The sequence below is a fragment of the Anolis carolinensis genome, chromosome 1 (genome assembly GCF_035594765.1).
Source record: "Anolis carolinensis isolate JA03-04 chromosome 1, rAnoCar3.1.pri, whole genome shotgun sequence".
NCBI classification, from domain to species: Eukaryota; Metazoa; Chordata; class Lepidosauria; order Squamata; family Dactyloidae; genus Anolis; species Anolis carolinensis.
This window is the reverse complement of record NC_085841.1, coordinates 191524450-191538551: the sequence shown is the minus strand read 5'-3', so window position 1 is coordinate 191538551 and position 14102 is coordinate 191524450. Positions and strand designations below refer to the sequence as shown.

General features: G+C 39.1%; 1 protein-coding gene across 1 annotated transcript in view; it reads left to right on the top strand.

Annotated features, from left to right (window-relative positions):
* The window catches only part of ttn (titin), a 331374-nt gene that overhangs the window by 265689 nt on the left and 51583 nt on the right, over nt 1-14102 (top strand). The window contains exons 231-248 of the mRNA XM_062969136.1: nt 212-514; nt 1542-1817; nt 1915-2214; nt 2308-2610; nt 5020-5319; nt 5423-5710; nt 5806-6102; nt 6194-6496; nt 6601-6906; nt 8888-9175; nt 9335-9625; nt 9729-10016; nt 10239-10829; nt 10927-11031; nt 12323-12520; nt 12605-12901; nt 13003-13590; nt 13695-13997. Of these exons, the coding sequence (XP_062825206.1) occupies nt 212-514; nt 1542-1817; nt 1915-2214; nt 2308-2610; nt 5020-5319; nt 5423-5710; nt 5806-6102; nt 6194-6496; nt 6601-6906; nt 8888-9175; nt 9335-9625; nt 9729-10016; nt 10239-10829; nt 10927-11031; nt 12323-12520; nt 12605-12901; nt 13003-13590; nt 13695-13997 (5625 nt within the window). The remainder of the gene's footprint in view (nt 1-211; nt 515-1541; nt 1818-1914; nt 2215-2307; nt 2611-5019; nt 5320-5422; nt 5711-5805; nt 6103-6193; nt 6497-6600; nt 6907-8887; nt 9176-9334; nt 9626-9728; nt 10017-10238; nt 10830-10926; nt 11032-12322; nt 12521-12604; nt 12902-13002; nt 13591-13694; nt 13998-14102) is intronic.

The following is a 14102-nucleotide window of genomic DNA, read 5'->3' as shown; positions in this document are numbered from 1 at the left end:
GCAGAACAAGTAGGCCAGAACTAATAGCATTTAAGAATTGCTGTTCTTATAACTTGTTGATTCAGAATAACATTTAAATTAAGAAACTGTTAGCAGTAGTTGCTTAAGGAACACACTAAAAATCACAGAATGATGCCATGATCTTAGAAATAATTTCATCTAAGCAGTTGCATGTTTAAAAGTTACTATGCTTGTCTGTTTTATTCTAAAGGCGAACCTGATCCTCCAAGGAAAGTTGAAGTGACTGAAATTACCAAGCACAGTGCCACTTTAGGCTGGCTGCCACCACTGCGGGATGGTGGGTCTAAAATCGATGGGTACATTATTTCATATCAAGAAGAGGGTCATGCTGAGGATCACTGGACACAGTATTCTATCGTAAAAGATCTTAGCATTGTTGTTGCTGGCCTAAAGGAAGGAAAGAAATACAAATTCAGAGTTGCTGCTAGAAATGCTGTTGGAGTAAGTTTACCAAGAGAAACTGAAGGCATATTTGAGATTAAAGAACAACTGAGTAAGTAATTATTTTTTTATAATTTAAAATTTAAATAAATGAAATTCTGGAAGCACCTTCTTTATTTGCATAGCTAGAATTTGATAAACGGTTTTAGGTGTCATATTAAGAACTACATGTATCCACAAAAAAATTCAAAAGATCTTACAGATTAAATTTCAAAGGAAACTGGAATATTTTCTCTAAGGTATTGTGGATATAAAACTAGAGAGAAATAAGGACATCCTATTCATCTATTTAATAACTGAGGTGAGAATTGTCTACACAAGGCACTGGAGGACAAAGGAAATCCCTTCTACTAATGAAGGACTGGAAGGACCTTGAGGTTTTGTTTCAGGAAATCTATACTACTGAAAAATTAAAGTTACTAACTGTACTACATTAATAGTGATACAGGTTGAGCTTCCCCTATCTGGAATTCTGAAATCCAAAATTGTCCATATGGATGACAGATATCACTAAGCTATCTAATGATGCACATATAAGCAAATACCGGTATTCCAAAATCAGGAAAGAAAAATCCAAAACATATTTTATAACAAATATTTTGGATAAGAGATACCCAACCTGTATTAGAAAAAGATTACATGGTACAAAATGATACAAATTCCAAAATGCAAAAGCACAAGCCCAATGGTCAGCATTTGACCCACACTGTGAACTAATTGTAAAGTAATTGTAAACACTGTTGTAAACTAATGTGGATGCTTGTTTGGATTTCTATATAATTTGTATATAATTTTGTTTGACTACACGTAGTTTAATTTATTGATGTTAGGTTTAATTTATTGATGTTAGACTTTAAATTGATGTGAGGTTTTAATGTTATTTTTATATGTGGGATTTCTCTGGGATTTTTATGTCAGCATTTGTTTGTTTTATGGAGGCATTGAATGTTTGCCATTTTATGTTGGAATCAGCCCTGAGTCCCCTCGGGGAGATAGGGCAGAATACAAATAAAGTTTTATTATTATTTTGATTTTGTATGCTCTAAATGTATTTTTTCATTGTTTGGTTTTTATTTCAGTGCCCCCTAAGATTCTGATGCCAGACCATGTCAACATAAAAGCTGGGCAGAAACTCAGGATTGAAGCCCATGTTTATGGGAAACCTCACCCAACCTGCAAATGGATGAAAGCAGACCACGACGCGGCTATATCTAGCCGGTTGGCTGTGCATAAAGCAGACAGCACCTCTGTCCTCATCATTAAGGATGTAACTAGAAAAGACAGTGATTATTACAGTCTAATAGCTGAAAACAGTTCTGGGGTGGCTACTCAGAAAATCAAAGTGGTTGTCATGGGTACATTACATTTTCTTTTCCATTCTTAACCCTTTACAACTTACCTTTAACACATTATCTATTAGCATTACAAATCCACTTTTATATCTTTCTATAGACATCCCTGGACCACCACAGCCACCATTCGAAATTTCCGATATAGATGCTGATGCCTGCAGTTTGTCATGGCACACTCCACTTGAAGATGGTGGTAGTAACATCACCAACTACGTAGTTGAGAAATGTGACGTCGGCAGGGGAGATTGGATAACAGCCGTCGCTTCTGTCACAAAGACAAACTGCAGACTTGGAAAGCTAACCCCTGGAGTAGAATATATGTTCCGTGTCCGTGCAGAAAATCGGTTTGGTATTTCCGAGCCACTTCCATCTGATAAGATGATTGCAAGGTTCCCCTTTGGTATGTCTGGCTCAAAACAGTGACATGGTTGTTATTAGGACATTCCAAATGCTTAAAGGATGAAATATTCTTTTCTTATGGCTTTCTTTACAGATGTTCCTAGTGAGCCAAAGAATGCTCGTGTTACCAAGGTGAACAAGGACTGCATTTTTGTGGCTTGGGACAGGCCAGACAGTGATGGAGGCAGTCCAATCACAGGATATCTCATTGAACGCAAAGAAAGGAACAGTTTGCTGTGGGTGAAAGCCAATGATACACTGGTGCGATCCACAGAATACCCATGTGCCAATTTAATCGAAGGTCTTGAATACACATTTAGGATATATGCTCTGAACAAAGCAGGTGCAAGCAAGCCTAGCAAGCCAACAGATTTTGTTACAGCAAGAACACCAGTTGGTAAGCAAAATGCTTATGTGCATGGATGATGTACAATTAATGTTATTAGCAATACAGCCTGCGTTCTATATCAGCACAATGCTATACATGTATAAGTTATTAAGGCGTTACTTCCAGATACATGGGCATAGGTTTACAGTTCAAATATTAGCAATTTTAGACATAATCCTGAATAACAAAACACTTCTTACTCTAGTTGATTTTTCTAAAAAGGAAATTTTGTTACTTAGCCTTTACATAGGGATTTCTTGGCAAGATTTGTTCAGGAGAGGTGAGAGGGCTTTGGGGCTGAGAGACTGTGACTTCCCCAAGGTCACCCAGTGAATTTCCATGGCCAAGCAGGGACGTGAACTATGGCCTCTAGAGTTATAGTCCAGCGCTCAAACTACTAAACTACGCATTGTCTACACCAGGGGTCCCCAAACTAAGGCCTGGGGGCCGGATGCGGCCCATCAAAGCCATTTATCCGGCCCCCATGGCACAAGGACAGAAGGGGGTTGTGCTAAATGACCCAAGGCAGGGGTCCCCAAACTTTTTAAATGGGGGGCCAGTTCACAATCCTTCGGACCGTTGGAGGGCCAGACTATAGTTGACCACCGAGCAATAAATAATAATAATAATAATAATAATAATAATAATAATAATAATAATAATAAAGAGGATTGGCAGAGACCCCTTGGGCCATTTAGTCCAACCCCTTTCTGCCTTTGTGCACTGAAAGCACAAGCACAGCACCCCTAACAGATGGCCACCCAGCCTCAAAGTTAATAATAATAATAATAATAATAATAATGATGATGATGATGATGATGATGATGATGATGGGTTTTGGAGCACAATACTCCTGACCTCACAATCGTGTTAAAAAAACAAAGTATGGATTGTCGATGTTGCAATCCCAGGAGACAGCAGGATTGAGGAGAAACAACTGGAAAAGCTGACACGATATGAGGATTTAAAGATCGAATTACAAAGACTCTGGCACAAGCCAGTCAAGGTGGTCCCAGTGGTGATCAGCACACTGGGTGCAGTGCCTAAAGACCTTGGCCTGCACTTAAACACAATCGGCGCTGACACAATCCCCACCTGCCAGCTGCAGAAGGCCACCTTACTGGGATCTGCACGCATTATTCGCCGATACATCACACAGTCCTAGACACTTGGGAAGTGTCCGACGTGGGATCCAATACAACAGCCAGCAGAGTATCTGCTGTGGACTCATCTCGTTGTATTTCAAATAATAATAATAACTGCAAAAGGCCACCCTACTGGGATCTGCACGCATCATCTGAAAATACATCACACAGTCCTAGACACTTGGGAAATGTTTGACTTTTGATTTTGTGATATGAAATCCAGCATATCTATCTTCTTTGCTGTGTCATACAATAAAATAATAATAATAAGGGTTGTAAGAGAAGAAGAGAGACCCCTTGGGTCATTTAGCCCAACCCCCTTGTGCCATGGGGGCCGGAGAAATGGCTTTGATGGGCCGCATCCGGCCCCCGGGCCTTAGTTTGGGGACCCCTGACCCAAGGGGTCTCTTCTTCTCTTACAACCATTATTATTATTATTATTATTATTATTATTATTTGAAATACAACAAGATGAGTCCACAGCAGACACTCTGCTGGCTGTTGTATTGGATCACACGTCGGACACTTCCCAAGTGTCTAGGACTGTGTGATGTATCGGCGAATAATGTGTGCAGATCCCAGTAAGGTAGCCTTCTGCATCTGGCAGGTGGTAATTTTGTCAGCACCGATTGAGTGCAGGCCAAGGCCTTTAGGCACTGCACCCAGTGTGCCCATCACCACTGGGACCACCTTGACTGGCTTGTGCCAGACTCTTTGTAATTCGATCGTTAAATCCTCATATCGTGTCAGCTTTTCCAGTTGTTTCTCCTCAATTCTGCTGTCACCTGGGAATGCAACATCGACAATCCATACTTTGTTTTTAACCCAATCGTGAGGTCAGGAGTATTGTGTTCCAAAACCCTGTATTGTTGTTGCTGTTGTTATTGTTATTATTATTATTATTAACATTGAGGCTGGGTGGCCATCTGTCAGGGATGCTTTGCTTGTGCTTTCAGTGCAAAGGGTCTCTTCCAACCCGCTTTATTATTATTATTATTATTATTATTATTATTATTATTATTATTATTAATAATAATAATAATAATAATAATAATAATAAATTAATTATTATCATTGCTAGGTGGCCAATTATAGTTCGGCCCTCCAGCAGTCCAAAGAATTGTGAACTGGACCTCTGTTTAAAAAGTTTGGGGACCCCTGGTCTACACCACTGAAATGAATGGGAGATGCAGCCTATATATTGCATATCATTTGAAATAACTTGCATTCAATGCCCAACCTGGTGTACTAATCTTAACCACATTGTTTTTAGATCCTCCCGGTAAACCTGAAGTTATTGATGTCACTAAGAATACAGTATCCCTTGTCTGGACAAGGCCAAAGCATGATGGTGGGAGCAAAATAATTGGATACTTTGTTGAAGCCTGTAAGTTGCCTGGAAATAAATGGGTACGATGCAATACCACTCCTCATCAAATCCCTCAAGAAGAGTATACTGCAACAGACTTGGAGGAAGGTGCACAGTATCAATTTAGAGCAATAGCAAAAACATCTGTGAATATCAGCTGGCCTTCTGAACCTTCCGATCCAGTAACAGTACAAGCAGAAAATGGTAAGAAATACTACTAATAGTATGGAATGTATGTATTCTTCTTCTTTGCAATTCCCTAGTTTTATTTGCAATTTCCTACTTTTTCTTTCCTTTGACTTTTCAGTGCCACCAAAAATAGAACTCGGAATAGGAATGAAATCCTTACTTACAGTAAAAGCTGGAACTAATGTTTGTCTTGAGGCTAATGTGTTTGGCAAGCCTATGCCATCTATTTCTTGGAAGAAAGATGGAGAGATTCTAAAACCCTCCGAAGGAACCAAGATAGTCACCAAAAGACACTTATGTACTGTGGACCTCTTCAGTGTAAATAGAAAGCAATCTGGAGACTATACCATTACAGCTGAAAATGCAGCTGGTTCCAAGTCAGCCACAATCAAGCTTAAAGTACTGGGTAAGTTAAAGTTTGGTATAAATTAAACTTTAAACCTGAGCTTTAGAAAATATGGCATTTACAAAAATTCATTCTGTTTAATGTTTCATTTTCAGACAAGCCTGGCCCCCCAGCCTCAGTTAAGATTACTAATATGTACACTGATCGGGCAATGCTTTCTTGGGAACCCCCTCTAGAAGATGGAGGATCAGATATTACTAATTATATTGTCGACAAACGAGAAACAAGTAGGCCTAACTGGGCTCAAGTCACAGCCAATGTCCCAATCACTAGCTGTAGTGTTGAGAAGCTGATTGAAGGACACGAGTACCAATTCCGCATTGCTGCTGAAAACAAATATGGAGTCGGCGACCCAATACTAACTGAATCCAGGGTGGCTAAAAATCCATATGGTAAGCATCTCATAGCAGCTTATGTTATCCAATTTGTGGTGATTTATATTTTAACAGCTATTAAATAAATGTTAATTAATTATTTAAATAGATGTACCTGGACCTTGTGATCCACCTATAATTAGTAATATAACGAAAGACTTCATGACTGTAAGCTGGAAAGCACCTGCTGATGATGGCGGTTCTCCTATAACTGGATATATTGTTGAAAAACGCGAAACAAAGGCTGTCAACTGGACAAAAGTGAATAGAAAGCCAGTCATTGAGAGGACTATAAAGGCGACTGGACTCCAGGAAGGAGCAGAATATGAATACAGAGTAACCGCAATGAATAAAGCTGGACTAGGCAAACCTAGTGGACCATCAAAGGCAGCCTATGCCCGGGATCCTCAGTGTAAGTTGAACACATATATATTCTTCTTGTATAAATCAGTGGGTGGGTGGGTGGATCCATCCCCTATCATGCTATATTTAACTTCCTACTGTTTTCCTTCCCAGATCCTCCTGGCCCACCAGCATTCCCCAAAGTGGTTGATACCACCCGCAGTTCTATCAGCCTATCGTGGTCTAAGCCAGCATATGATGGTGGAAGTCCCATTATTGGCTACCTTGTTGAAGTAAAACGAGTAGATACAGATAACTGGGTCAGGTGCAATTTGCCAAAGAATTTGCCAGATACCAATTATGTTGTGACTGGACTCACAGAAAACACAGAATACCAATTCCGTATCTATGCTGTCAACAAGATTGGATACAGTGATCCAAGTGATGTGCCAGACAAACATCTTGCTAAAGACATTTTAAGTGAGTAAATGACGAGAAACAGGCTATTAGTCTTACTGAAGATTGTAGATATCATGTGGTGCCTAAAGAAAATGAATGCTATAACAAGGCTGGGGGAAATGCAGCTTTGTGGGCTTAGTGCGAACATCCCTATAGTTGTGTCAAGGCCCCTTATGAATGCATGGATTGGATCCAGATTTAGGCATATGTAATTGGCCAGGTAAAGGAGGCTTCCTACCCTGTTTTAACTCTAACAGCAACTCCAGTACCCTGAAAGTTCAGGTACAAAGGCTCATGGGACTTTGGTGAATGAGATTATTGGTAGGATTAAACCTCCAGAATGAATTTCCCAAAAATCAGATGGGTACATTTCTCATCAGTAGAAAGCATGTCTTGGGTGTCTGGTCCATGAACTCTTGTCTCTCAGTTGTCAACATTGACACTGATTCACAATGTGCACATCTGTCCCTTGTTTCTTCCATCCTAAAATCTTTGTCAGTATAAAACAACCCATAGTATTAAAGTATTCCTCTGGAAAATATGGCTATACCTTTATAAAGAAAACAGTATCTCTTCTTCTTAACAATCATGTTCTTAGTGCAAGGTGAGTTTTCTTGATGGGAAATTCCTAGACCTTCATCAACATGGCCAATGATGATGAATTCTGGGGGCTAAAATCTAAAATATCTGAAAGACCACAGGAAAAGGAACCATTGTCTTTGACTAGTGATTCCCAGCCTTTTTTGTCCAGGGTCCACTTGAACACGGACCACTTTGATCAGGGACCACTTTCTAACATTAGTACCAAACAACTACAGTGGTTTTGTACATTCTTCTCTCATTGACCATTGTAGTTAATTCATTCTCTCAAGTGAGAGAAACATATACAAAACTACTGTAGTGGATATCAAAATTTGTGGATGCTCAAGTCCCATTATATACAGTGGTGTAGTAAAATAGTATCCCTTATGTATGATGCTCCATTCCCCCCAAGCTGCCTTGCTCAGTAATATGGGACTGTAAAGAGCATGGAGCTTAAGGTAAGTGACAATTTTCTTTCTTTGGGAGGCTACAGTGGGGTAGTTGGAAGTATGCGGCTGGTGGGGATGAGAGACAGGGCCTTCTCGGTGGTGGCTTCTCGGCTGTGGAACTCCCTCCCCAGTGACATCCGGCAGGCTCCTTCCCTTCTAGGGTTCAGAAAAAAACTAAAGACATGGCTATGTGCCATGCGCCACATGGCCCAGGCTGTGGCGCAGGCGGGAGAGCAAGCCAGTGCAATTAACTGCAATGAATCACTCTGACCAGGAGGTCATGAGTTCGAGGCCCGCTCGGAGCCCATGTTTGTTTGTCTTTGTTCTATGTTAAAAGGCATTGCATGTTTGCCTATATGTGTAATGTGATCCACCCTGAGTCCCCTTCGGGCTGAGAAGGGCGGAATATAAATGCTGTAAATAAATAAATAAATAAATAAATAAATAAGCGTTCAATGAATGAACTTTCAAGCTTGACAGAGTCGGTTTTTAAGATTCTGGATTAACAAGGTCTAGTGAATGAAAGGACATTACCTCGGTGCATAGTAATGTTTTATTATTGTATATTGGTTTTTATGATGTTTTAAATGTTTTTAGTTTTTAATGCCTTTGGTATTGCATTGTTGATGTGATGGCACTGTGTTTCCAATTTGTAAGCCGCCCTGAGTCCCCCAGGGGAGAAGGGTGGGGTAGAAATACCGGAAATAAATAAATAAATAAATAAATAGTGACATGAAGATTGGTAACTGGGAAGGAAGTATGAAGCAACTTTTAAATATGCCTTCTTTTTATTCTTTTTCCTTTTAAAAAATACTGAATTTGAATTTTATTTCCATAGTGTTATATCTTTATAGTTTCCCTTTCTATTCCACTCCATCCTGCCTCAAAAACTGAGAATGATATGTTTCTTTAAATTATCATTGGTTCTGTTAATCCCTCTATGTCACACATATCTATTCTTTAAAATGCAGTTCCACCTGAAGGAGAGCTCGATGCTGAACTGAGGAAAGTCCTCATATTACGTGCTGGAGTCACAATGAGAATTTATGTGCCAGTAAGAGGCCGTCCACCTCCAAAGATTTCTTGGTCTAAAGTGGATGCTAATATAAGAGACAGACAAGGACTAGACATCAAATCAACTGATTTTGATACCTTCTTGCGCTGTGAAAATGTAAATAAATATGATGCTGGAAAATATGTTCTGAATCTGGAGAACAGCTGTGGCAAAAAGTCATACACCATTGTGGTCAAAGTACTTGGTAAGCACTACAGTTATTGTATATACACACATACATATTGTTTTCAAAATGTGATTTCAGCTCAAAAAATTACTAATAATGCCCTGCATAAATGACTGGAATTTATAGTCTGCATTTCTGTAAATGCAGTAACTGAAAATGTTACTTTTTTTAACACAGACACTCCTGGACCACCCATTAATCTGGTTGTAAAAGAAGCATCTAAAGATTCAGCCTTCATTTCATGGGAACCTCCTATAATTGATGGTGGGAGTCCAGTGAAGAACTATGTGGTTGAAAAACGGGATGCAGAAAGAAAATCGTGGTCCACAGTTGCAACAGAATGTCCAAAGACAAGTTTTAGGATTTCTAACTTAGAAGAAGGGAAATCTTTCTTCTTCAGAGTTTTTGCTGAAAATGAATATGGCATTGGTGATCCCTGTGAAACCCGTGATGCTGTTAAAGCTTCTGGTGAGAAAACTCACATTCTTATGAATGTGAACCCTTTAAAAGCCCTTGTATTTTTAAATTTTGTCTTGCACAATATAAATATATTTTCCACTCTTCAAACTAGAAACACCTGGACCTGTTGTCGACTTAAAAGCTCCAGTTATCACAAAGTCATCTTGCAATTTAACATGGAAAAAGCCTATTAGTGATGGTGGAAGCCGTATTAATGCATACATCGTTGAGCTTATGGTTGGTGAACATCAATGGCAAGAAGTTATGCGGTCAAAGAATCTCCAGTATTCAACAAGAGACTTGAAAGAAGGGAAAGAGTACCTTTTCAGAGTTAGAGCACAAAATGAAGCTGGATATGGCACACCAAGTGAAATTACAGTGCTGGCAAGAGATGATATTGGTGAGTAGAAGTCTACATTCTCTCACTGATTCATCTTGCTTCTGAATCAGTTTAATGACAAATTAAACTCTCAATGGGTAACCATGTTAGTATGTTGCAATGAACATAACGAGGATCCCAGAATAGCTGTTCCCAAAACTTTATTTAAAATATAAGTTGCTGAAATACTTGTAATTTATTTTGTTTGCTATATATGACTATTCAATATATTTTGATTCACAGTGGCACCTGATCTTGATCTAAGAGACCTGCCAGGATTGATATATCTAGCTAGAGAAGGAAGCTGTTTCCGTTTGAAAATCCCAATTAGAGGCAAGCCAGTACCAACTGTGACATGGAAGAAAGGAGAAGATCTGGCACTTACTGAAACGGGAAGAGTTGCATTTGAAGCAACAGCAGTTAACACTACGCTTCTAGTACGTGACTGTCAAAAAGACGATGCTGGAAAATACACAATCACACTGAAGAATGTAGCTGGAAGTAAAGAAGGCACTATCACTGTCAAAGTTGTTGGCAAACCTGGAATCCCAACAGGACCTGTGAAATTTGATGAAGTTACAGCTGATGCTATGACATTAAAGTGGGGGCCTCCAAAAGATGATGGTGGTTCAGAAATCACTAACTACATCCTTGAGAAAAGAGACAATGTGAATAATAAATGGGTGACATGTGCTTCTGCTGTCCAGAAAACTACCTTTAGAGTTACAAGGCTTCATGAAGGCTCTGAATATACATTCAGAATCAGTGCTGAAAATAAATATGGAGTAGGTGAAGGTCTTAAATCTGACCCGATAATTGCAAGGCATCCATTTGGTAAGTTGGATAATATGTTGTGCTTGTTGTAAGATTAGTGTCATAAAATTACTGCTTTGAGTCATTCCATCTAATTTGTATTAATTATATTTTCTAGATGTTCCTGATGCTCCTCCACCACCTAAAATTGTTGAGGTCAGGCATGATGCTGTTTCTTTAGTATGGAAAGATCCTAAGAAAACAGGTGGATCTCCAATCACAGGTAATTTTTGGAGGTTTCATTTTACTCACATTTCTCCACTGCATAATAAAATACAATTTTATCATAGCCCTATTTTATTTCTCCTTCTTCAGCAACTTCCTTTAAAATATATTCAATTAATCAATTTATTAATGCGCTGACCAATGGTCATATGCATTTACACCGACAGAAACAACATCTAACATTTAAAATATAGTGAATTGGTTTTTTAAAGCTATAATCCATAACCAATTTAGCAATTATATCTTAGACTATTACGTAATTAAATTGGACCTCTTGTTTAATTTATAAAATTGCAAAGCACATCAGCAAGACTATTGTTGTGACTCAGCCTTTGTGTGACTCTGATGAGGATTCTGGGATGCAGTTTCAGGATGATGGGATTCAGGTTCAGGATGAGTTTCAAGATGACTCTGATGGGAATTATGGGATTCAGGTGCAGAGTGTTCCTGCTGTGGGAGATGAGGAAGAGGGAGGCTTTCCCATGGGAAGAAATGATGTTGTTAATTATGATGGTTTTCAGGTGCAAGAAGCAGAAAGGGAAAGTGGTTCCCAGCCTCAGTTTGATAACACTAACAAGCCCTGTGGCCTTGAAAGCGAAAGCGATGAGGCCGCTTCTCTAGATCGGGCTAGCCGTCTGGAATTTCAGGGATTGCGCAGAAGTCTCAGAATAGCAAATAAGAGGGAGGCCAAAGGGCAAAGAAATGCCTTCATGTTATGCTGTTAAAACAGTCTGCTGAGAGGGAAATCATCAAAGCAATTTCCTCGCTTGAATCAAGAACCAAGTCTGCTTTCCTGTATTATCTTATAGCCTAGATGTATCCTCAATTCTGGGACTTTGGCTTCGTTTTAAGGACCATTTTTCATGCCTAATGTTTCCATGGATTTGTTCTTACAGCTTTGCTTTTGTAACTATCTTTTGGAACTGAACTTTTGCCTTTTATGAACTATCTTTTCCGTATTTCCTAATAAACTACAAAAGACTATTTTTGGTGTACAGTCTGGTGTCTTTAGCAAGGTGAAGCTAACCTGAGGTGCGACACCTATTGTCTTGGTACACATAGTCCCCTGGAGATTAAGCAAGGGAATGTTATATTAGAATAGTTAAATTTTCTTTTATTTTTATTCAGATTGGTAGTATGCTAATATTGTTACACAGACAGCCCAAAACCATGTTTGGGCAGGAACTTCAAGGTTACTATAACAAAAATATTTTATTAGATCAATGGTTTTTTTGCTTTTGCAATTTAAAATCATAAATAAATATGTTTGATTTTGTTTGCTTCTATAGGGTATCATATTGAATATAAAGAAAGAAACAGTATCTTGTGGAAGCGAGCGAACAAGACTCCACTAAGGATGAAGGATTTCAGAGTAGCAGGGTTAACTGAAGGCTTGGAATATGAATTCAGAGTTATGGCTATCAATCTAGCTGGAGTTGGAAAACCAAGTCTTCCATCTGAACCAGTTGTAGCCCTAGATCCAATTGGTAAGTTACTCAAAAAGGACAAGTTTTCCTAAGTTAGAAAACTCTGCTATCAATGTTGTTACTTATGTATTATGTTGTTTTCAGATCCTCCTGGGAAACCTGAAGTCATCAGTGTAACCAGAAACTCAGTGACACTGATCTGGACTGAGCCAAAGTATGATGGTGGACACAAATTAATTGGATACATAGTAGAGAAGCGTGATCTACCAGGAAAGACATGGATGAAAGCAAATCATGTGAATGTTCAGGAATGTGCCTATACAGTGACTGACCTATATGAAGGTTCAAAGTATGAATTCAGAATCAGAGCTAAGAATACTGCTGGAGCCATTAGTCCTCCATCAGAAAGTACTGGAGCCATTATATGCAAGGATGAGTATGGTGTGTACTCCTCTGTAACAAGATGTGTTTTCTTTATGCATTTAATGCCAAAGTATTTTATCTGCTACATTATTTTCTGACAAATACATTTTATTTTGCAGAGGCACCCACCATCACACTTGATCCTACCATCAAAGAAGGCTTGACTGTTAAAGCAGGAGACACCATTACATTGTCTGCTATTAGCATCGTTGGCAAACCACTTCCAACTTCAGTGTGGTCCAAAGCAGGAAAAGATTTTAAACTTTCAGAAACTGTTCTTATTGAATCAACTCCAACCTCTTCTACATTATCTGTCAAATATGCAGCTAGAAAAGATTCTGGTGAATATACAATCACTGCCACCAATCCTTTTGGTACTAAAGAGGAGCATGTGCATGTAAAAGTTTTAGATGTACCAGGTCCCCCAGGACCAGTTGAAGTCAGCAGTGTTTCAGCTGAAAAAGCTACCCTGACATGGACCCCTCCAGCAGAAGATGGTGGATCACCAATCAAGTCTTATGTACTTGAAAAGAGAGAAACTAGCCGACTGCTGTGGACTCAGATTGCTGAAGACATTCAGTCTTGTAGGCATGTTGTTACGAAACTTATTCAAGGAAATGAGTATATCTTCCGGGTCTCAGCTGTGAACCAGTATGGAAGGGGAGAGCCATCTCATTCAGAACCAGTTAAAATGGTGGATAGATTTGGTAAGCAAAATCACTGAACATGATTTAGTATACATTTACTGCTTTATATATATTTTTTAAAATCAATATTTTTCAAAAATTGTTTTTTCCCCCTCTCCAATCAGGCCCTCCTGGTCCTCCTGGTAAACCAGAAGTATCAAATATTACAAAAAACGCTGTTACAGTGAACTGGAAGAGGCCAGCTGATGATGGTGGCAGTGAAATCACAGGCTACCATGTGGAAAGAAGAGAAAAGAAAGGCGTTAGATGGGTCAGAGTTTCAAAGAAACCAGTGTCAGACCTTAGGTGCAAAGTGACTGGACTCCTAGAAGGAAATGAATATGAATTCCGTGTCAGTGCAGAAAACAGAGCTGGAATTGGGCCCCCAAGTGATGTTTCTCAGCCAGTATTGACGAAGGATGCTACATGTTAGTAGAGTTTCTGAACTTTGGCAAATACCTTCATAGGCTATTATTGGCAAAATTTGTCTATAAAATGACTGTGATCAAATGTCTCATTTTCCTTTCTTTTTC